Source organism: Condylostylus longicornis, unplaced genomic scaffold (assembly GCF_029603195.1).
Source record: "Condylostylus longicornis isolate FDR11 unplaced genomic scaffold, ASM2960319v2 ptg000005l, whole genome shotgun sequence".
In the NCBI taxonomy this organism is placed as follows: domain Eukaryota; kingdom Metazoa; phylum Arthropoda; class Insecta; order Diptera; family Dolichopodidae; genus Condylostylus; species Condylostylus longicornis.
Genome location: NW_026577974.1, coordinates 7,114,937 through 7,140,498, shown reverse-complemented (window position 1 = coordinate 7,140,498; position 25,562 = coordinate 7,114,937). Strand labels below are relative to the sequence as shown.

The 25,562-nt window shown below is 25.6% G+C and overlaps 1 protein-coding gene across 4 annotated transcripts in view; it reads left to right on the top strand.

The window, feature by feature from the left end:
- The first annotated feature begins 282 nt into the window (after window positions 1-282).
- The window catches only part of LOC129614969 (facilitated trehalose transporter Tret1-2 homolog), a 58,392-nt gene continuing 33,112 nt past the window's right edge, over window positions 283-25,562 (top strand). Inside the window, exons 1-2 of one of the 4 annotated variants that reach the window (XM_055529966.1) lie at window positions 283-498; window positions 725-1,049. In XM_055529966.1, the coding sequence (XP_055385941.1) occupies window positions 1,036-1,049 (14 nt within the window). In that variant the 5' untranslated portion in view covers window positions 283-498; window positions 725-1,035. The remainder of the gene's footprint in view (window positions 499-724; window positions 1,050-25,562) is intronic. The other 3 variants (XM_055529972.1, XM_055529976.1, XM_055529985.1) reach the window with 3 other exon arrangements.

Below are 25,562 nucleotides of genomic sequence, written 5' to 3'. Positions count from 1 at the left end.
GAAAATAACGAAAAAAAAATCCGCAATGATTACGGTACTAAAAAATTAGTATGTAATGTGTACATTAAAATTTTATACGTGGAAGTATATGTACATAAACAATATGTTTATTAGTATGTATGTAATTTAAATTCCGTTATTTAATTATGATATCGTAAAAATGTTTTTTTTTTTTGCTTATTTTTTTTTTTTTTGAAATGCAATAATATTTTTTTTTATTATATAAAAAATACACAACATTTCAATTTGACTTTTAGTTATTGTTAAATATTCGAACTGATTGGAAGTTTATTTATGAGTGCGGATAGAATTGTGAGTTAATAAGCGAAAGAAGAAAAGGAAATTTATTAATAAAAGAGAAAAGTGGTACGACAAAACGAGAAAAGAAAAAAAAAAAGAGAAAAACAAGAAGTAAAACAAAAGCAATTGTTTGTGGTTTTTTTTTTTTTTGTAAATTTGAAATTATTGTGAATATTTCTTGTGTTGTGATGCAAAGTGGTTGTTAATCAAAAATTTTTTACTCATTTTTTGTGTTTTTTTTTTATACTTTTATTTATTTTTTTTGATATTTTCTCTTAAAGAGTTTTATTTTATTCCTCATTAACTTTTTCTACTGTTTTGTTGTTTTTTTCTTGTTATACACTTGGATGGTTTGAAAATCATCATCACTGCTGCTGACTGACCGTGAAAATTTATTTATTTAATTTTTTTTTTGTATTCAAAGAACAATATTTCTTGTAAAAGAAGCGGGCGGCGCGGACCGGTGACTGTTTCAATTAAAAATATGAAAATCTATTAAAAAAAAAAGAGTAAAATAAGAAATTAAATTTTATATTTAATATTTTTGTTTTTGTATTAAAAGAATAAAATAAAAATAAAGAATTATATTTAAATATTAAAAAAAAGTGAAAGAGATAATAAAAATAAAACAAAGCATTTATTTTAATTAATTTTTTTGTAAGAATACAAAAAAAAAATATATTTTTTATAGGCCAGATTTTTTCTTAAAAAGAAAAGCAACAAAAATTTAAAATAATGGATCCAATAAGGTAAGAATATGAAATTTTTATATGAAATTTTTTATATAATTTGTAGGGTATGCAGAAAATTACTACTATATTTGTTTAATAATATAATTGGATTGTTTATTTTGAAAGTGACCTGAGCCCATTCGAAAATTGACTTAAGTCAATGGTACCAGAGCAATGGTAGTTATGCCGAATTCTGAGTTACTTCAAACCCTACAATGGAGAAATATTTCATTTCTAATTGAAATGTGGACTTAGGGAATTTTTTATAAATAAACCATATCCATATTTAGTTTTATACATATTTTATGAATAACTCGATATGTATTGTATGTCAACTTTAATAGAATATTATTTTGGGTCTAAACGGAGAGTCTAGTATACGTTTTCCCTAAATTCCTGTACTTATTCTAAATTTTTATAAAATTGCCTTGAATTTCAAAAAAATTGATCTTAATTTCTGGTCCCTAGAGACCTATTACATTTCGTACTTTGGGAGAAATATGTAACTAAGTGGGAAAAATGTCTTTTAGCCTTGTGTGGTGACCAAATAAACAAAAAAAATGTAATTAAATTTAATTTTTTTAATTTATGAGTTCATTGTTGAGCTTTTTTTAATTTTTTAGCACTTTACTAATTTTGCTGTCTCTATATATACGTATTAAATTTTGATGAACTCGGGGGTATTTTATACGTTCTTAATGTAGAAAATATTATAATTATAGAAAATTATAATTTAATGATTTGGTCACTTTTTACTCCCGAGGGACTCTCCAGTTCTTGTTTATTATTATTATTACTTTTGTTATATAATTATATTTTATATATACATTTATATATATCAATGTAAATTTTATATAAAAATTAAGTATTTTGAATGTAATTTTTGAGTATTTTTGGAAAATCCCTCTACACATGTAGAGGGATTTTTAGTTTTTTTTTTACCTTTTGTTATATATTTTGTACTATTAACAGTTTAAGTATATATACTTCTTATATACCTTGAAAAAATACTTTATATATATTATAATCCCATATAATATATAGCGATTTATTTTCGTTGTAGAGCCTATACATTTATTTATAAACTTTGTATTATGTTTTAATATATAAGTATATGTATATATACCATATGTATATACTAGTATATAATAATAATTTAGTATATAATATAATATTCTCTCTGTTGTACGGAAAATTTTTGTTGTTTTTTGTATATATTAAATGTTTATAATAGTAGGTCGTTTATAAGTCTTAATATACTTGTTGGTATATAGCCTGTATACTTATATATATATATATGGTATATAACTGTACTTTAATAATATCAGCTGAGTTTGAGAAAGTTTTTAAATAAAATCTTGTTTTATATATAAATATATGTAGTTTTTTTTTTAATCTTTAAATATATACATTATATACACCTATTTTATATTGCTATACATGCTCATTTAAGAAAAAAAACCATAATGTATCTCTAACTATAATGGTATAATGGTATATACGATATAATGGGGAGCGCTAAATTATAATATATTATGGTGTATGACAAAAAACAAAAATCTGATGAAGAAAAGAAATGAAAATAAAATTCATTTTTATATAGTTATATAGATATATGTAGATATATATACATAAAAATATGCGTATATATATATATATATATATATATATATATATATTATAAATTTTTTTTTGGTGCATATTGTAGATAAACTTACCTAGCTAAAGCTATCTATATGTAAAATAAAATTTATACAAAATTTTGAGTACCTATATGAGATGAAAGTAAGTCAATGTCAATTATGTTATGCATATACATATATGCATGTATGTATATACATATTTAGCATCATTAATAATATATTTACATGTACAGCATATTAATATTGTAGGCACATGTATGTATCTATCTACATATGTCAAAATATAATAATAATTAATATTAAATTGAGAATTCCCTCTCTTATTAATTTTATTATTATTAAGAAAACACAAATAAGAAAATTGGAGAGACAAAAACTGAGAGAAAAATTTAATTATTAATTTTTATCAAAATTACAATCTATGTCAATCAACTATGTTTATCATTTAATTTAATTTTTAAGAAATTATAAAAATTGACAAAGATTCTTTGACATAAATATATGCATATAGATTTTGACAGATAAGAAATTGACAGAGAGAATTGACAGAGAATTTCAATAAATAAATAAATGAATTTAATTAAAATCAAATAAAATCAAAATTTAATATTTGAGTTACTCGTGTATGAATGAATAATGTGACAACTCCGCTCCGTCTATATAAAGCTACGAAGCAGAAGTGTCTGAAATATTAAACTTATACGAGATATATGTATGTACATATATGAATTTGTTTGATCAGTGTCGAATTCTGAGTTGATTTATGTAAGTTATATGTATTTTTTTGGTACGTTGAAAACTAGATGATCTACGGCAATCAAATTTTAACAAATAACTTATAAGCGTAAGGATTATATACGGAAATTTGGGGTCCGATCGAAATACCGATTCGAATAGCTGAAGAATATATAACAAATATCGAAAGTACCTTAGTCATAATTATAAAATATGTGATTGAATTTGATTATGGTTGAAATTTTGTAAATTTTCAGTGTTCCTATAAATATTTTACTGATTTGAACGAGATTTTAGGGAATTTTTTTTTTTTATATCAGCATTTAAATGGTACTGCTTTAGTAATGAATATAAGACTGGTAAGATAACAGGTGCTGTCTTAAGTTTCTATAAAAAAATTAATATCGTATTTGATTAGACTGAATGGCATATTTCGCATGTATTGTTCTCTTCTCTTTTTAAAAATTCATAGAGCACAAATAAATTTTAACCATAAAAAAGGATTGAATTTCATTAATCATTTTTCTTACCATATGTTCTCTCTTTCTTTCTTCGTTGTTGTTACAAAATATCACATATGGCTTGTTCTTATGCAAATAAGCATATAGAGAAGAGAATATATACGAAAAGAACCCAGAAGGACGAATTTTAATTCTCATTTTTCACTCCTCAGTCCTCAGTCCTCACTTATATAAAAAATATTATCAAAGGTGAAAATGGTAAAAAATTTCATTTTTTTTTAAATTAAAAAAAGAAAAGTAAAAGTTTAATAACCTTTAAAATCGATTTTAGGACCTAAAAGTGAATATACCTAAAATATCCTTTGTAAAATTTAAAAGGCAAACATTTTATTATAATTTGTGTTCTCCCAGAGTTGTTTAAAAGTTTTTTTTAACATTTTCCATTGAAATTTCTCTTTTTTTTTTTAAGTTTGAGTATAAAAGGGAAATGAATAATTTCGGTTGTTAGCCACAACAATGAAAATTTAAAATAATGGTGATTTTCTTTTTGGATATTAATAGAATTTTGTTGCGGGATTTGTTGAAATTCATTAAAAATTTTTCAATTATTAGAAATTTATACAAAAAGGTTCAAGGATTGTGTGATTGTTGCGTACGAGTTCGATATCAAAATTATGAATAAAGTTTGAGTAAAATTTTAGTTTGTTGTAAGTAGCAATGTACTTGAGTTCAATTGAAGTAGTTCCTTTAGTATTGTATGGAGAAAATTTTTAATTTTTCTGGAAAAATCCATGCGGTTCGCAGGGTAAATTCTTCTGATTTCCCATATTTGTAAAATACTACGCGTATTTATTTCTCACGATATTGAAATCTCCAGGTTAACACCATTAAAATTCTAATCTTAACTATGTATGTGGTGAAAACTTGAAATAAAAACAAATATGTTCCACAATATAATTTCCACAACTCTCCAAATATCCCATTCCAATATATATAGGGTGCTTCTATTATTATTGTCTCCTTAAAATTTTTGTTTTCTAACTATATAGCGTGCAATTTTATTGATTTACCTAAAAAAAAAATTATTATACCGTTTCGTATAAAATTATGAGCACCTTATAAAAATAATTTGCATAATAATATGAATTACCGTGTTAGTTAGAAATTACCCACATATATACTTAGTTTAACGGGGGTATATTACATTTACTTCATGTATATTGTATAATAAAGCGAGAACCTTTAGTCTAGTTGTTATTTTATATAAAAAATATGATGGGTAAGGTCATGATTAAAGTAAAAAATTTATCGATTCGACATATCGTTGATTATGGAAACCTCTACAAAATGCATTTTAAAGTTGGTATTCTTTTGGGGTAAAATAAATTGAATAATTTTCATGTGACATGTAAATTGAAGATTGTGAATGTGAATAGAAATCAAAAATTTTATTTTCGCAAAATTTTTTAAATCTGAACTGAGTTAATGAAAAAAAAAATGAATTGAATAAGAGGAAATGTGCCAAATTTTAGTTTGGTAAATTTGTAAATTTTTATATGAAATTTTGAGTTTTCTTTATAATTTTTGAGGTTATAGCTAATATATTGTAAAATATTTGTGTAGCAGACCTTTCAACAAAATCAAGGATTTTGTTAGAAATTTTTTGATATTTTAATAAAAAGGCATTTAATTTGTACAAAGCACCATAAATTTATTATACAAAATATCGGCCCAAACCAAAAAACTACTGTGCGTTATGTTACATCAACTAAAATGAGTCTTTGTCTTGAAACGGTATAACAGTTTTAAGATTGAACTTAAATTACTATCAGCGTTCCCACTTGGATACAATTGTATCCATTTGGATACATTTTTGCTTTAAATTTGAACTTGGATACAAAGATACTCAAGTCTGCCGAAATTGGCTACATTTTAAAATTTTGCTGAAATATGGATACATTTTTTTTCAAACACTAAATAAATATTACAAAACAGTTGAAATGCTGCTAATATAAAATCGCGAAGTTGCTTTATCTTCAATAAATGTTATTTGCTGACTATTCTAAGCACGTTTCCGAATTTTTTACAAGAAAGTAAAAAAGATGCTTTATTAACTGCCTCTTTCTGTATTCAAATTTAGAACATTTATACAAGAACGTACCAAAAATATTTTAGTGTTAGCTAGATGTAATAGAAAATGCATTGGGTATACATATTTTTTAAAATTTGTCCGTTTTCATGGTCAATCGTCTTTACCGCATAGTTCAACAACTACAGAAGGCATATATGCATATGTTTTTTCTGACCTTAACTTTCACATTTAAAATATAATAGAAGTTGTATGTGATTTCTTAAAGAATTTACTATAAATAACAAAACTCATATTGTGGAATAAAACAAATTAATATTAATTATGGGTTAATTTGTACAAAATAAGACAACTTATTGTAATAATGCTATTTTACGAGGTTGGATACATTTTGGATACATTTTTTTCTCGAAATTGGATACATTTTGTTTTTATCGAGTGGGAACACTGATTACTATATCACTTAAAAAGAGAGTAATAAATAAATAAAATAAAATAAGTTGCTCACGTAAACTCTCACTCGCTAACGTGATATATAGGTTCTATTTACATACATATACGTCAAAATTTAAGATTTAATCTAAGACCATATTATTTAAATATTACAGTTTTCTATTAAGGAAAAGGTAGTTCAAGTACTTTGTACTTAAAAGTTTCAATCCAAAAAACAAAAATAATTTATTTAAAATTTTTTATAACCATCCCACATGTACATATACATAGGTACTTGCACATATATAACACATATGCACATAATGCCGTTGTACTTTGATATGTGCTAAATCTACTAAGTATATATAATTAATTATTATTGTGAAATTGCAAAAATTTTAAACAAATTTTTTATTTATAATTCGAAATTAATTTTCTAGTACGTATATAACTTGAAAATTAAGTAAATATTTATGAAAATCTTAGTCTACTACTCCATATATGCATATGAATGCATTTAAAGTAATTTTGTTTAAATTATTGCTAATTCATTTAAAGTTCAATATCAATCAATTTTTTCGCATAGATTTTTGTAATTCACATTTCAAATCACTTATAAATTCTAATTTATTATTTATAGATTTATGGGTATATTATGTATTTATTTTACAAGGTGTTTCTATTATATCATTTAAAGTCAATATTATAAATGTCACGTAAATATAATACATGACAGAATATATCAAAAAACTGAAGATGTGACTTTCATTTTACTTGTATATAGTGGAATATTTATTTATTTCAAGAGAGTTCATATTCTCGATATACGCTGTTTGAAATTATTCTAATCAATGGTGCCGGGGTTATGGCAGCGGTTCTTAAACCAAAGAATTTCCCGGGTTCAAATACTAAAAAGGTCACTTAAAAATTAAATACACAATTGTGTTAGTTAATATAAAAAACACAATATTAAAACAAAAATATATAATAAAAAATATGGTGATAACTTTCAAAAGATACTAAATATAAAAGGCTATAATCAGTCAACAATATTGTTAACTCAAAAACTTAAACGAAACTGAAGTATGACTTTAGATGCAACAACGTTTGGAAGCAACAGCCTTTATACTCCACTTTTGATTTATGAGCTGATTATTGAGCATTTTTGACATATTTGACATGTATGATGCAGTGTTGTTATAATGATTGTCATTGTTGTCAACTAGATGTGACGGACCATAAATGTCACTGATTGCAAATTTTCTTATAAAATCCAATAATTTGCAAGCATTGTAGATCGGAAATTTTAATAGAGAAAATTTGACAAAATATACGCATGAAATGTCAAAAATAAAACTAAAATATATATACCATAAATATCGAACAAACCATTTATGAAACACGCATGAAAATAATTTTCCACCAAATCATTGGCATGACACTTTGTTCCAAAAACATAAAAAAAATTGATTACCAATATTAAAATTGCATAATTGAAAAATATTTCAAATATCGCAAATTTTAATCAGTGAAATTTTTTATTTAATATTGCAGTATTCACAAATGAAATCATGTGCATACAATATGTGTATACATACACATGCATATACATATATAGTGCACCTATTTAAACACAGGAAATATCATGCGATATAAGCATTTTTGATTTAATGTGTAATAAATATAATTATAATGAAAATGCATTCTTATACACTTACACACAATTACAATACGAATTGTAAATATTTCTATTGCAATGCAAATACATATGTACATATAATATATATATATATATATATATTCACGTGCTCAACACTCATACACTCCTGAGTAAGCTCTGTAGTTATAGTACAATAATAATGTGTTCGTGTAGTTACGATAGAGGTGATATAATTCGTTTTGCTTTTCGTCTATGAACATTTTATTAAAAATTTTTTAAAAATAATTATTCAAGTTAAAATTTATTAGCCTTTAAAACTTATTGGTTTATTACAGAGTTTAAAAAATTTATTATGATTTTATGGTTCATAAGAATTTAAATACGATATTTAGTAAATAGATCTGGTCACTTTTATTATTTAATCTAATTTAGTCGGTGTAAGTGCATTTAAAGTAAATTTTTAAATAAATATAAAGAAAACGTGAATATAAAAATTTAATTCACGAGTTTTTAGTCCCGTGCTTTATGCTTTAAAATAATTTCTTCAAAGCTAAGGTATTTAACTTGGTAGCAGAAATATCGTGTGTTTTGTAACGGAAATATTTTTGTAAATTTTGATTTTATGAATGACTTTCTACGAAGGGGCTTATCTAGTATTCTTCGATGTTTTTAAAGTTTTAAAAATTTTTTTGTTAATTTTGCATATTTCAAGTAGATTTTTTTATGTTATGCATACTTAAGATATTCGACACAAATTTTTGTACGGTATGGTTAAACCCTCCACTACGTTTATACATGTATACGTATACATTGACATACAGAATATCCGCTTTTAATAAATAAAAAAAAAATTCTCTTTTTCTAAATTGTTTACTTTTCTTATCATATAATTCAATTTATACGTAATAATTAATAAATTAAGCATACAAAATAATAGATTCTCACTCAATAATATCGTATACGGTCATATAGGTATAGAATTTTAATACACATCTATACATCATATGTATATAAAGAATATATGGAAGGGTTAGGTTTTTTATGATAAAATAAATTAAACCACCCGCAGCATTGTATTGATAGGTTAATTTATATATAGACACTTAAGATCATATTGAATAAGGCATAAAAATACATTATATATATGTATGTATGTCCGGACCTCACGCTTATACGTAAACTATTGTGCCCTTTTTTAAGTAATGTGTTTATTACTGTTACTTTATAAGTTATTAATGCATAAAAGTGCATATTATAAATAAAGGTGTTTCAATTTTGGATTAGATTAGTTTGACGTGGCTTCCCGAACAGCATATATACGTTAAATAGATCTATTGTTTTACAGCCGAATCTCCCTTTTTCTTTACCCTCATTCTAATAAGCAGAAATTTTATAATTTTAATTTTTATTAAAGTAAATTCGTATAGTCTGTTCTTCTACAGAACTATACGAATTTACGTCAATAGTCTGTAGAAGAACAGACTATACGAATTTACGTTACATAGTGCCAGATATGAGCATTGGAGGTGAATCGTAGTTTTCTTCTTTTCATTTCCTGTTTCCGAAATTGAGAAGGAAACAGACCTCTTCCACCACATAGGACTCGTGTAATACAGCACTAATATCGTTCCTTGAGAGATACCAGGTAACTTATGCAACGTAAATACCAGTTACTATGCACAATTTCCTTCCCGTCGTTGAACGCTGACTGACATGTTCTTTAATCAAATAATGTTCGGTTCGTGTCTCTATTAAAGTATTGATATCGTTCTTTTGGAAAAGATATCAAACCTCCTATTCGGTATGTCGTTTTAACAACAATTTTCTTTCTGTAGTGCTATCTTAGTTTGTCCGTCAAAGAATGGTTCGCTATAATGCTGCATTGCGCTGTAAATAATTAATATAAAGATCAGCATATCATATGGTACACCCTGTACAAACATTAATTTAAATTTTTTATTTCAGAACGTAAAACATAAATATTGATAAAGAATAATGAAGTTTAGATATTAGATTATCGGTTTTTTGTATACCTATATTGGTTTACATAAATTAACTTTATAGATAAATTTATCGAAATCATAAAATATACTAGTAGTTTCATAAGTGGGTAAGGTTTCTTTTTTTTTTATTTTTCAAAAAAAATATAAACATGCTTTGTTTTTCTGATATGCATATTTAATAACGATATGGGATTCATAAAACAAAGAAATAACGAAATTAATCATGATATAGTTTAAGATAAAAAAAGTTTAGAAGATAGAAGTGAACTACGATATTTGAATTTGAATTACAATATATTTTTGTGATGATGAATGCTTGTTCTGAAATTTTTTCAAAGTGGTCGTAAGAAATCGAATCCAAGGCTGATACGGGGGCATTCAATGATCATTCTGTCTTCGGAATATGTCTTCAAATATGTGGATGAGAAAAGTGTTGACTAGAAAGTATAATATCTGTATACAAGAAGACAAGAGTAGGGAGTCCGATCTCTCTCTCTGAAACAAGACAAGATGGATGAACGATTGCTATATATATCAGTGTGAGATAGTGAAAAAATATAAAATGAGAACATGAAATCGATAAAGGGCAATGAAATATAAAGAGACACCTGGGAAGTCGCTCTGTAAATCCTCATGAAGTTTCGCAATGGCATACTTAGGAACAGATGACATTTGTATGGGTATTGGGAATAAAAGTCATGTATACTTGAAGATGATGGTAGGAACATGATGATGTCATACTGGTTACAGGAAAAATTTTATAGCAAAAGCTACTTTTTCGTATTCAGGGAAATTCATTAAAGATTAATGAAATTTCTGAGAAATCCTTATTGACCACTCATAACATAATGTATACATATAATTTGTGCGTTTATATATACATACATAATAATATTTTCATAACATTAAGCAAATTTCCCTTGATAAAGGCCTTTTTTACATCTCCATTTTAGAAAAATCTATACAAGCTTGCTGTACATTACAGGGGGTGGGGCGGGGTACGGAGTCGGGTATTTGTTATTTACGAATGAAATAAATAGTTTTTCATGCATAAATATATTTCGATTATTTACAGAAAAAAAATGAAAGAAGCTGATGGGAGTTTATTTTTTTGAAAAAATATCTTTTTAATTAATATTTGATTTACCCCATCCTTCCTCCCTCGCATCTGCTGGTCAATAATTATTATGAAATGATTTATTATAATTATTAAATTTAATAAGAGTCATAAAAAATAATTAATATTTTTAAATATATTTTAATAAATTATAAAATAATCGAGGATTTTGTTATCGAAATATTTACACGAAAAATTCAATTTATTAAAAAAAAAAATCTTTTTTGTTATCACAATAATTGAAGTAAGGAAATTTTGTGCGGGAAATCGGGTATTGTCCACAAAAATAAATATAAAAAAATAATAACATAGGGCATAAATAACAGTAAAAATTTTTTAAGTACCATTTATTTACCACTAAATAATACTCGTATTCATGAGGGTCTTCTTAAAAAGACAATCAAATGTTCGAGACTAAAATTTTGTGATGTGTTTCTGCGAGAATCGTTCAAATAAAATCAACTATGCTACCTGAACACAGATCATATTTAATAAATGTATAACATATTTTTACCGAATGTATAACATACATATATGAAATATATAACAAATTTTTTACCGAATTTTGAAAATATTCGTTATATTCTCGGAATAATGTTTTGATATTCCTGTTATAAATAATAATAAACCATAATTACAATAAAATTAAATCGTATTTATAAGATGTTAAGTTTCGCTGAGTTCGGAAATGTATAATAATACTTTATTAATGCAGAATTCAGCTTATATATGCTAATTGCTGAATTGTGTCTATGGTATTACAAGAATTCCGATAAGTACCTGAATTGTAATACCATATTATTACAATTCTGATGTCAGAGTTTATTGATGGGTCATGATATCGAACAAATCAATCATTAATCTCCTATCGAAACTTACTAATTTAAAGGAGGCGGGGCGGGGAAGGGGCAATTCTGCAGAATAAATAAATATTCTTGAATTTATTGTTATTTTGCTGGAATAAATTCAATATACTATGAAACAGAATGAATGTATAATATTTTATTATTCTTTATTCCAATTAAGTATGTGTAGGTACGCATATGTGTACGTAAATAATCATTAAGTGCGATTTCAACCAACACATATATGAATTCAAATAATTTTTTAATATAGAGAATTTATATTTATTTCATAAACGTGGATTTGATAAGTACGCAATCATTTCTTTTATATAGATTTCTTTATGGGGGTATGGGTATTTGTTTTTTATGTTATTTACTGAGAAAATATGAAATGAGGACATGAAAACAATAAAGGACAATAAAATATGTAAATTTGTTTGATTTTATTTTGTTTCTTTCAAATTTTATAAAATATTCAAAAATTACAATTTCAAATTTTTATTTTTCTATGCTTTCTTTTCAATGTCATTTTTTTTTTTGAAGAGCCATTAAGAACTAATACTGTATACGTACGTATGTGTGTGTATAACAGTAAAGCAATTGTTTATTTGTAGGTTTTTGGAGGGATTATAATTGATTCGAACAAATTTTTACTCTTATTAGAATTTACTGTTATTAGTATAGGAACGTGATTTGGAAACCTGTCAAGGAAATACCAACGAATTTGTTTTTCTTTGAAAAATGAATTCAGAATGATTTAAGTAGAATTAGTTTTAGAAAATTGTAAATTGCTTGCGATATATCCAAGTTGTAGCTGAACTCTTTAATATTTTATTGAAAAATCTAGCTTAAACTTTGCGCAGCTTAATTGCTGAATGCTGAATACAGTATAACAATACATTCAATCTGACAAAAAATAATACTTTGTTGTAGATCAAATATATCTGATGTCAATGCAGCCATACCAGTGTGATTTATTCATAATTATACTGAATTAGTTAAATTTTCATAAGATCATTTGCATTAGGATGACTCCCTTCGTCTAGTCGCCCCTAATGGCACGAAATTCAGTATAATTCATTTTAATAAACCGAAAGTAATAATAAATTAATTGTAATTAAATTTTATTAATTTTAAGAGAAATAATCTCGTAAAGAAAATATATTAAAAATATGTGTATAAAGTTTGTGCCCGCTAAAAGAGATTTTTTGATGGTTTTAGAATAAAAAAAAGAATTAAAAATATTTTTATATTTTTAAAAGCATAAAATACTGAAAAAAAAAACTCACTAACCCTATATAAAACGAAAGTTAAAAATGAGTGTTTTATATGTCAAATACGGCACCAATATAAAATGAAAATATCCTAATTTACTGGCATATAATGGCATTTGGGCAACTTTGGATGATCTGGAAATCAGCATACTTAGCCAGATAAAAAAAGCTGAGGTTATTCAATAATTATGTTAAATTGATCCTATATGGTAGTGAGATCAGACCCGTACGAAAAAGTACGTGAAAGTAAATTAGCAGTGCTAAATAAGTGCCTACGAGTTATCTGAATCGTGCATTAGCCTAGACGAATAACAAACGAGCTTAGAACGAGTAGAAGTCGCATTCATTCAATTCCAATACAGATTTAAGTATATCTGCAAAATTTGGCCAACTTAATGTACTTAAATGTTTATTGTTTATAAAAAAAAAAGAAATGAGAAATGAATTGTTTTCCCCAAGTGTGTTCCTTTTGATTAAAGTTATACAAGAAAAAAAATATTGTACATAAAATACTTTTAAAAATAAAATGCCTTTAAGGACTTTAGACATTTTTATTTGATGGGAATATATTCAAAAATTTTATCTTATTTCTTTTTTTAATAAGCGTACAGTCAGTCATTTGCAAATTTTTCTCGGATTCAAAAAAAAAAAATGAAATAAAATTTATTCTTTTGTTGTATACTTTTAGGGGAAAGTAAATAACCTACACGTTTTCGCTCATAACAAAACCTAAATCAATATACAAAATAAAATGATAAATAACAGTAAAGGGAATGGGATTTGATCTTTTATATTTTGTTTTTTTTTTTTTTAAGAATACAAAAATTTCTTAAAATTATTTTAAGAAATTTCAAAGAAATTGAAAGAAAAATAAATATTTAAATGTCTCAAATATTAATTTAAAAATAAAATGTTGAAAATTTTATAAAAAAACAACGGTAAATGAGGATGTGTTCTTATTATTTTTTAACAAAATACTGCACCTCGAGTTACTAAATATTTATTTTAAATGTTTTGAATTAATAAGAGTTGGTGGTATGAGTTAATTATGGAGAATTATTATTTAAATCGGGCTATTTGAGTACCCGTTACTTCAATATTCCAGCAAAAAAATACTTGTATACAATTCAGCTTAAGGGTTATAATTGCTGAATTGTATATTGTTGAAATATTAAAGTGTTTCCGGTATTAATAAACAATTCAGCTTAAAGGTTGTAATTGCTGAATAGTGTAGCAATACATTATTAATGCAATTTTGATATCATATTGTTACTGTTGCCTAGTATTGCTACTGTTAAAATAACTAAAAATTATAATTCTTTTTAAAACATTTGCTTTCAAAACGATATCAGCAATTGAATATACAAAAATGTGCAATTTTATATTTTTTCTAATTTTATTAACTTGTATTTTTAGAACAAAAATAACCTCATATTTATCCATTAATTATTTAAATTTTTTCAAGTATTTCATTTTAAAATTAAGAAAAACGTATAAAAAATATTAAGGAAAAAATAAATTTAAAAAAAGTAAATAAAAACTTCCAAATTTTGTCATTAAAATTAAATATTCAAAATGTGTACAAATTTACAATAATAATATTAATTAATCATTATTATCATTATCATCATCATTTTCATTATCATCACAATCCTATGTATAACTACCACCGCCGCCTCCGTTAAAATATGTTTGTAAACAATATTATTTATTTATATAATCTATAAGAACGTATCTTCGAATAGTATTATAAATTTGCCGTTCCGTTTGTATTGCTTAGGAATAACAGTCTGAGATATATAGATCCAAGTATAGCTATAGACCGAATTAGCTATACCCTTTCAACTACAATTCAAAAATTAATTCGCAAATGTTTGAACTGTAGCAAATACCAGTGCTCTATTTGAATATGGAGTGATCAGTGCAGTGATTCGTGTGACTGTCATACAACTTCAAAAGTTATTTGGCTATATCTCAGATATTTGTTTCGTAAAAACAAATATTTTATTTAGGCTTTTATATTTGATAAAACTATCAGAAATTTCTTGACTCGTGGAGGTTGCTGCCATAATATGGAAACATAATATGGAAACTACTGAAATTACAGTGCTGAAATTTTCAGAAACTCTCTGAAACAATATAGAAATTCTAATTATAACACTTAAAATCATTCATTCAGTACAAGTATCACAAAGTTGACACGATCAACTCTTGTTTACTCTCGTTTTTTACTCGTCCCTATTTACTCGAACATTTGAATATGAACTTCGAACATTTTTTAATAAAAATTTATATCTACTGTTATTATTATTCTATAATAGTAATAATTATATAAGTAAGCAATAATTAGATTTGTATGTATGTATGTATGTACGTCGCTAAATACCGAATTTTTAAAACAATTAAAATGACATCATTTCTACCTTTAGAATTTGTAATTAATTTTGTTTTCTCTCTTTAAAATAATTTAAATTCACTTGAGTGTACAGAAAAATTAAAGGTATTTATTATTGCATATACAAACGCACATAAAAATAATAATTAAAAGAAAATAATAAAAATTATTTTTAAACCTTCTTTGTCTCATATATGATCGAATTTTTTTTCAGGAAATTTATGGTATATACCAACTTAATTCTAAGTAATAACTTAAATAATCTAGTTAAAACTGGTATTAATTTTTTCCTGTGAATTCAAATGAACCCCTCAAGCAAACAAGACGAGTGATGTTGTTATCAAGTTTTATGTTTTGATTCATTTTGTTTGACAATCAAAAAATATTATAATGAAAGAGTTGAATACCCAAAAAAAAAAGTTGTAAACAGTTGGTTTATTTTTTTTCTTTTCATTTTATTGTATGTATTTCGCCAAATTTGTTTGACGTCAAATAAAATTGAAAACAAAAAACTTAAATAACAAATTTTAAATGGCTTTACTCGTTAATTTTAAATAATTATAAAATAATAACAAGAAAAATAATCTTGAATATCATCGTAAAAGGTGCAGGTGAATAAAATTGATTGGATTAATGATTTTTTCGTACGGTGATTGAGGATCAACGACAATGAGTTTTTTTTCTCGAATAAATTTAGGAGGTCTACTGTTATGTTTGTGCATTAAAATTTCAAATAATTAATTTTAGACACCCAATCTCTCCGATCTTCTGTTAAAACAACTATATTAGCCTAGTAATCGAACTACATGCAGTTTATTTAACAGTTAGTCCTTGTTTGATTTGTATACCGGAAAGTTTTCGTAAATTTCTCTCCCCCTATTTCTCTGATCAACTGTTAAGACAATAATATTAGCCTAGTAATCACATTACATGTGGGTTATTTAACAGTTAGTCCTTGTTTGAACTGTATACCTGCATGTTCTTGTAAAGTTTTCTTCTGTATCCTATGGCTTTACTTCTCTATAGAACATTTGAATTTTTTACTGATATTTTGTGACATGATAAGCTCCTTAGTTGGTATTTATTGTTATCAACAAATATCCTATAACTTCGAATGCTATATGTGTTTTCTTAGACGATTACTAACTAAATAAGTTCAACAAAGATCATAAATTAACGATGGTAATGCTGTCCCTTGAGCGTTTAGTCAATTGTTCTGTTCGTATATTGTACTCTTTTTTTCTCATTTCAATTTTTTGCTCTTTTTTCATACGGTTCTTGGTACGTTCTATCGAATATGCATTCTTGAGTGCTACGTTCACTATGAAATTGTACTATGCTTATGTTCTCACTTTTCCTATGGGTATAGTCAGCACTCTGCTGACTATACAGTGGAAAGCTGCTAACGTTTCTGTTTGTGTTGAATTTAAATTAACTGTGTGTTGAATTTAATACTAAATAATAAAATTATTATTTAATCAATAGTTTCTTTGTTCGCTATACTAGCAGCGTTAAATAACTTGAAATTCATAAGATTGCTAAATATTTAATTATGAATTAAATTATTCATTAATAAAGCCTATAATATTTGAAAATAACAAAGCAAACAGTAATTAGACATCAATTAAATTCAAATTCATTTTATCAAATAAATTTTGTGAAATAATTATTGACAACGTTCTGTTGATTAAATTGCTATAATTTTTGTTTTATGTAATTAAAGTGATTGTATATATTAAAATTTGTATACAGATTAATATATAAAATTATGAGAAAATTTGTGATAATTTTAAAAAGTGCTTAAAAATCACTTAATTATTTCTCTCTGAAGTTTTGAATATCTTAAAATAAGTTGAGTTAATTGTGAGTATACTAGAATTTAGACTGATTTGCTTCATTAAATTTTCTTAATTTTATTCTAGTTTTGTAAAATAAGTGCTAATATACGGTCTATCTACATTCAAAATACAAATGCGTGGTGCTTACATGCGTTACTGTGTGTATAATGACGTATATACGCCTAAAATCTAGTACTTGTAAATTATAGGGGTTAATTGAACTCAATGTTTCTGTTTACTACTAAAGAAGTGAGTAAAAAACATTTATGGTTCTTACTTAATTTTAATTTGTATTTTATGGGGTTGACAAATCACCTGTATTTGACTGAATGATGATCCTGTTGAAAATGAGTTTAATTTTGTTTTAGAAATGAATGTTTTATGCAAGTGTTTGTAATTTGTGACGTTTATAATAAAAAGGAAAGAAGGTTTGTTTAATTCATTGGGAAAATCTCACTGTACATTGAGGTTATTTGCTTAACATGTATGATGCATGTATATGTATGTATGTACTATGTTAGAAACTTCAATAATTCTTTTAGACTGCAAAAAATTTTGTGTTGTCTTCTGTCTGCCCGTTTTTACAGCTTAAATTGAAATTTTAAAGTATAATCCATGTATTATACTCTGGCAACCCTAAATGAAAATATTACTTTACTGTCATTATAAAGAGTACAGTTTTTTCCCTCTTTTATAGAACTAGTTTTTTTTTCTTGTTTTTTCTTGTCACAGCAGACAGCTTTTGTTCAGTTTAAGTGTTCATGTGATTATTAACAATAATTTAAAAAAATTTTAAATTTTGATATGTTCTTTGTGCGGTTGCTGGTTGTATTGTAGACTGTACGCGTGTGGTTATTTAATCCGATATTATTAATTGTTGCAAATTTTTATTTTGGCAACTCATTTTTTAAAATTAATATTGAGTTATTTATAATTTATCAATATTATTAGTTTAGGTACGAACATTTCGAGTGGAAACCTGAAATGTCAATTTTTTGAAAATAATTGCAAATTATATAGAATTACCAGAGAATAAATAACAATTGTCATTATTATTTTCATGGTTTTCTTATTTTTTAATTTTTATGAATAAATTATTTAAAATTTTTGATTTTTTGTATTGTTATGCAAAGTCATTCTAAGAATAAATTTTCATTGTTTTAAAATTTATTCTAAAATTTTTTGTTCTTCTGTTAAAAAAATATTCCATATTGAACTTTAAGAAAGTGAAAATTTATTGAAATGATACATGAGTGCGTGTGGAGGGGGAAAGAGAGAGAAAAAGGGCGAGGAAAGTACTAACTTTTGAGATTTGAGCGGGCAAACAATTTTTTTAATCTAACAATGGATCCTGGGGAATGCTTTTAGAAAATGTGTTGAAATTTGGACGCTACGGGAGGTTCTATGTGAAACTTATAAAATAACATTTAATTTTGAAAGAAAATCAATCAGGTCCGGTCGGGTCAAAGAACTTGATTTAAACAAACACGAATTTGTTGAGCAGGTATGTGAATTGATTTTTATTGTAAACTTCAAATTATTCTACGGCAAAGATTTCAAAACAACTTCGGTTTTGTAGCAGCGAATTTATTAAAAATTTTAATTTCTATGCTGTATGCATTTACTCGCACGTTTCAATGCAATTATTTTGCATAAAAAGCAGTTAAATGTAAACAAAATTTTTATTTTTTTTTGTATTTTAATCAGGTCTTCTCTTCTATTATTGTTGAAATTGAATATAAAAAAAACAATTATGAAAAAATAAAAGAATAAGATTTTCTTTTTTTTTTTTTCTTTAATGCCCATACAAAAAACAAATTAAATATTGAAATTAAATAAAATTATATATAGTGAAAGTATCGTGCCATGAACATCAAGAGTTCATTGTACTTAACCCGTATAATAATAATAAAAATGGTATATTTAAATTGTGCAATACACACAACATTAAAGTGCCAGTAAAAGAAAAACAAAATGATTCATTCAAAATGATCTCAGATTAACTTTTGTTGTATTGTAGATTGTGAATTCTAAATGGACAGGGAGAGTAGATAACGTTGATGTAATCATTAACATAATGCAAGGTGTTTTTTGCGAGGTGATTATCGTAAAATTATTCAGATTAACAAACAACACCTAGTACTTATATGCAGACCAGAATTTTCTCCGTCAGAATAGATTTTAATGTGAGAAATATTACAATACCTGTAAAATAAAAACTTGTTATAATTTTGTATGGTAATAGAGAAAGTATGGGACAATTTGGATGAGAATTAGATTATGGCTCGTTATCGATTGCATAAGTTAAAGAACATAAGAAAAAATCGTCTTTTCAATGAAACATGCAGGGAAAACGCATCTACTTTTGAATTTTCATATTATTTGCAACAAAATGTAAGTTTACAACAAAATGTTCGATATCATACATGTATGAACTTAAACATATATACAACAAAATGTTTGAACATGTTTGAACCGTTTCATTGCAAATTCATGGCGCGCATACATTTATCCGAGTAATAAATTCTAATTTGCAATTTGCTCGTAAAATTTTTATTTTAAAATTTTAACAGCATAAATTCTAATATCGATTCAAAATAGTTGGACCGTAACACCATGCGTATGCAAAAATTAAAATTTTTTTTTTCTTTTGTAAAATTTTAACTATTTTTATACTATGTTTTTGTTTTGTTTATAAAAGTAGTCACCCGCATAATTTTTCTACACAAATACTCTCATGTGTGTGAATATTGATAGTTTGTTTTCAAATTTGTTTTCGCTTTTGTTCTGTTAGTCATCAAAATTTACTTTTGCACAAACAAAACAAAAATAATTTGTCTCCTCCCCCCCCACTGCTGTTAATAAGTTTAGTTTTGGCAAAAAAATGGTATTTGTCATGCATGACTACAATATACAAAAAAAAATGAAATATTAAAATAAATAAAAAACAAAATTATTCTTTACTTTTAACGAGCCGAGCCATTTTGTTATTGTTGTTATCTATGAACGAATGTACAATGTTTTTTGGTTTTGTTTTTTTTTTTTTGAATTTGTTAAATCGATTTTAACTTTAATGATATTTTTGATAAAAAGATGTGTATTGGTACCATCAATTGGGATTTTGTTATAGACTTTTGAAAAAAATTAATTTTATTGTAGTGTCTGGAGAGGTGTAAAGTAAATTGAAGGTGTAAACAAACGTTCATTTGGCTAGATAACCGAATAAGGTCTTATAGGAGAAAATTTTTGTGGTATAATTAATACCCCTTGCCCCTTAAAACTGGGGTCAAGTATAAAGTACTCAAAATGAACATGGAATAAGTGACTATTTAGGCTGTAAATACTATACAAATACACCTTATAATACCAGTCAGGAGGTTCTGATCCTCCTTAATACCCAGTTCTACATATTATTGTAGAAGGTTTCTATTGGTATAGGAATGAAAAAATGAAGGAATATGTAAATAATTGCCTGAAAAACACACGATAAATACACGATGTATTCCTTAAAATACACGAGAAGAGTCATTTGAGGAAGAAGTTTTATTACGTACTATTTACTACCCTCGGCATCGTTTCGCCGGGAGCGAATTCGATGGATCCAATTTTCGGTTAATCTATGAAATATGTTTTATGTCAAAACGTTTATATCCTTATTTGTTTTAAAATACCAACTGTAACTCTGAAAGACAATATTGTTTACAAACGCTTTCAGAGTTTGTTGAGGCAACCGTTCTATACATATGTATATGTAAATTCCCCGGCAATCGAAGATTGGATAAAACAATCGAAGATTGGACTGATATTTGGATAAAACATTTTAACCATTTGATAAACGTTGTTATGGCGTATATATCTTTCCATAATGAATTTGTTATAAATTTTAGAATAACTGAACAAAACTGACAACGATAATGTCAATTCGTGTATAATCATACCAATATTTTAAAGTCTAGGCATTCATGTTAGCAAACATGTTGCAACAATACTCTTCTGCTTTTCCAATTTTCTTATTTATTTAATTATACTAAATAAATTACATTCTTACATATTTTGAAATTATTCTTAATTAGAAATAATTTGTTAAGAGTAAAATAAATATTTTTGCAACATTTTTCCTTATAAGTCAAACAAGTTATATTTTCTGTACATATACATTCATACATACATACTTTCATGTGTACCAAAACTTGTTCGAATCAAAAAAGGTCAAATCACTACTATTTTATAATTTATTTTCCATGGCAACTCTATCAATTACGAAATTTTTTTTTAGACTAAAATTGGCGTCAATACTTTTATTTTTTTTTTCTGATGTTTTAAGAATCATGATTTTTAAAAGCTTTTCATCTCATCTTTTTTTTTTTTTTTCTTTAAACTAAAAACTATTGTAATTTATAACTGTTATACTGTTATAATATATTTTGCAATTTAATTTTCAATACAAAATAGAATTTGTATTGTTTTTGTATATACAAAGAAAGCAATTTTCAATCAATTAATTAAAATTATATTTCACAAATAAATAAAAATTACAATGTTATACATATGTATTACTCTTATATCAAATTATATAATTAAACTGATAAATTGTTTATGGAATCTGTAATGTCATACTAGACAAAAACCAACTATGAACTCTATATTATGATTTTCATACATTTCCTATTTAAAATATTTATAAATATGCACGAGCATATGAGTACCGGTACCGGTATTTGTTATACACAATGATTAATTTACAAGTGCACATATGTACAAACGTTGTCGGTTATGATTTTTGTTGTTCAATTGCTAGAAAATGAACGTTTTTGATTTGTTTTACATATCAACATACTTACATACATACTCATGTTTGAGTATATATACAATACGTATATATGTACATATGTGTATATATATATTAGTTATTTACATTTATTATTTGGAAAGAAATTTTTTTTTAATTTAAAAAAATAAAAATTTTTCAATTGAAAGCTTCAAAAATGAATTGTGCAGTTGAGGTTACAAATAGAATATACAGGCACCTTAATTTTTTTTTTCTGCATGCGTCTAATTATGCGTTTGAAACGATTCTTCTATTTCTTGTGGCTCGAAATCAATTTTTCACGTCGCTTTCCTTTCTGAAATTTTCGTATTATTTACTATGATTTTTATTATGAAAAGAAGGAAGACGAGACAGTAGTTTCTTTGCTCATGTCTAGCTCTGTAAAGGAACTGGCGGCAATGCTTTTGGGTAATTCTTTTTACAGATTGCGGACCTGGCTAATGTAAATGCCAGGGACTTTAACCGGTTTTCGAAAAGCTCGGGTTGGTATTGCGAGGGCAGAAGATTTTGTGGACATCAGAACGGGCCTACCTGGCCTATGTGTATGTTATGGTAGTCGCATCAATCAAACTTAAGCTAACTTAAATTTCGCCTTTAAACTATAAACAAAGAATTGTTTATCGGAAAGCATTCCTTACTCGTTGTTAAATCCTTACAAAAGAGAAGAAATTTGAAACACCCTGCTCATTTAAAATAACTGTTGTCTTTTAGAATAGTATACAAATTGTTTAACACAAACAATTAAAAAAAAAATAAATTATGTATTGTTTTTTTTTTTCTTTTGAAATTTTAGAGAAAACAAAATGGTTTTGTTATGTAACGTTAATTGTTCATGTCATCGCAAAAAAAAAAAATTCGCGATAAAAATTGCCATTATTTATTACTTTTTTTTTTCTAAAAGTATGGGTGGGTAGGTCGGGAAATACAGTTCTATTGTTTTGCTTATTCTCAATTTAATTACGAATTCTTAAATAAGCGCATTTAATAAAACAAGTATGTAAGTTTAAAGTTCAGTGGATATTTGACATTTTTATTGTAAAAAACGAAGTTAAACAAAGTAGAGCATATTTTGACATCCGAACCTTGACGAACATTGATTAAAAATATCGGAAATAAAAATTAATTTAAAATGTTAAATACAAGATGAATTTCAGAAAAATTGACATCTATATATTGTCGAAATCTGTATTAAAGTTCGGAAAGAAAATCGGCTGTTGATTGAGAAGGAGGAAAATACCACAATATTTGACATCCGAGTATTTACGAATTATGGACTGAATGTTATAGAAAATATAAGTTGGAAACTGTTACTTTGTTTCCGAATGATTTATTTGAAATTCGAAGAAGATTTTATAAATATTTTCTTATATCTCCATTTCTTATCTTTCGTTCCCATTTTCTCCATTTATTAGCTATGTTGTAAGACAATATTGTGGTCTTTATTAAACATAAATTAATTACAAAAAATAATGGCATATTTAAGAAATCTTACAAACTTACAATATTTTTGTAAGATTCTAGTCTTGGAAATTATTCTAGTAGTGTTGAAAAACTTATTTAAATTGCAACGTAGCACATAAAAATTATGTTATCTAGGTAGGAGGCATATTGTAGTTGGTGTGTGTTATGTTGTGCGTTTATGTTAAATGTTTACCATGTTTTTAATATGAAATACTAGAAAAATCAAGTAAACGTACACAATATGATTATAATATACGCTTATATCGCACGCTTCCTTGAACCGAAAATAATTTTTAGTGCAAAATAAAAGTTTATAAAATTTTTTTTTAGTATACCTACTTCAAAATTTACTTTTTGAATTTTATATTTTATGTAATACAGCTATGCTAGTACACGATAAAATAGGTTTACAAAAAAACAAAAATTTTTTATTAATAAATTTTCCCTTAACAATTTTCAACTTTCAACATTTTTCCCCTCTATATATAGAACACTACTCTGCCTTATCATTGCAGAGTTTGTTAAACGATTTTTCAGTTTTATATTTTAATATGTACTCATTGAAGGGCTCGTTACCGTATTGAGTTATAGCAGAGGAGGAAGGAGCAAATATATGCTTAAAAATTTAAAGAAATACTCGTGTCCTCTTGATATTTTTGCATTGAGCCAACCATATTTTTCGATTCTCACTGAATTCTGTTAAATTTTAAATTTCGTTATTAAATTCTGTAAATGTTTTGGAGCATTTATTGTATTCAATATGATTGCATTCGGTGAAAGTCACAGAGTAACGCATTTATAAAATATGTTAACCTTAAAATTTTTATTTGTCCAGTACCCTTGTCTAATATTAAAAATGAACTAATAAATTTCTTATATATTTTCATTCTTCTCTATATTCTTCTTTATTATTTATAAATAAAATGGAAAAATGAAACTGCAGACTAAGAAAAGTCATAGCAAGGACTTAAACTATATGTAATCTATAGTATACACTTAAATATATGCATGTGTGCGTACATACTATAAATATTTTCTATTGTAAATTTTATATAAAGAAAAAACGGACGAGGGAGTTCATATATTTATGTAGGAGGAGAAGAATTCAGGGTTATTGGAAATAAAATATAGAAGAAGCATAAGACGGTAAAATCTAATTTTGGTGCCAGCATGATTCCTTTATTTACTCGCATTTCTCATTTAATTTCTATATATTCCAATATCCTTATATTTATATATGGTATAACAATAATGATAAATTTCGGAAATGTCCTTTGTAATTGTCTGCTAGACAAATGGAAAAACGAGTAAATTCTGAGCATTTTGTATTGGAAATTTTTTGTTCTTGGATCATACAATTTCGTTCCTTTGCGATATTAAATTTAAAATATTTGAAATTGAATACAAAAAAAAATTAATGCTTTTAAATGCAAATTGCTCATGATTTTATTAAATATACACAAACACATGCACATGTATACAAATAATGCAAAATTTATGCATTTTAAGTGCTTTAAAGAACCTTGAAGATGTAGATGAAATTATACAAAAAAATTTTATAGAAAACTATTATATTTGAATTTAATCGTTTTGTATTTTTTTCCCGGAAATTTTTGTTTGAATTTTTATTAAATAATTTTTGATATGAAAAATAATCTTCAAGAGCGGAAGTGACGTCATTTTATGTATGTTACATGTATATTGTAAATTTTTAGTGTTTTAAACCAAAGGTACAAGTGTTTTGTATTTG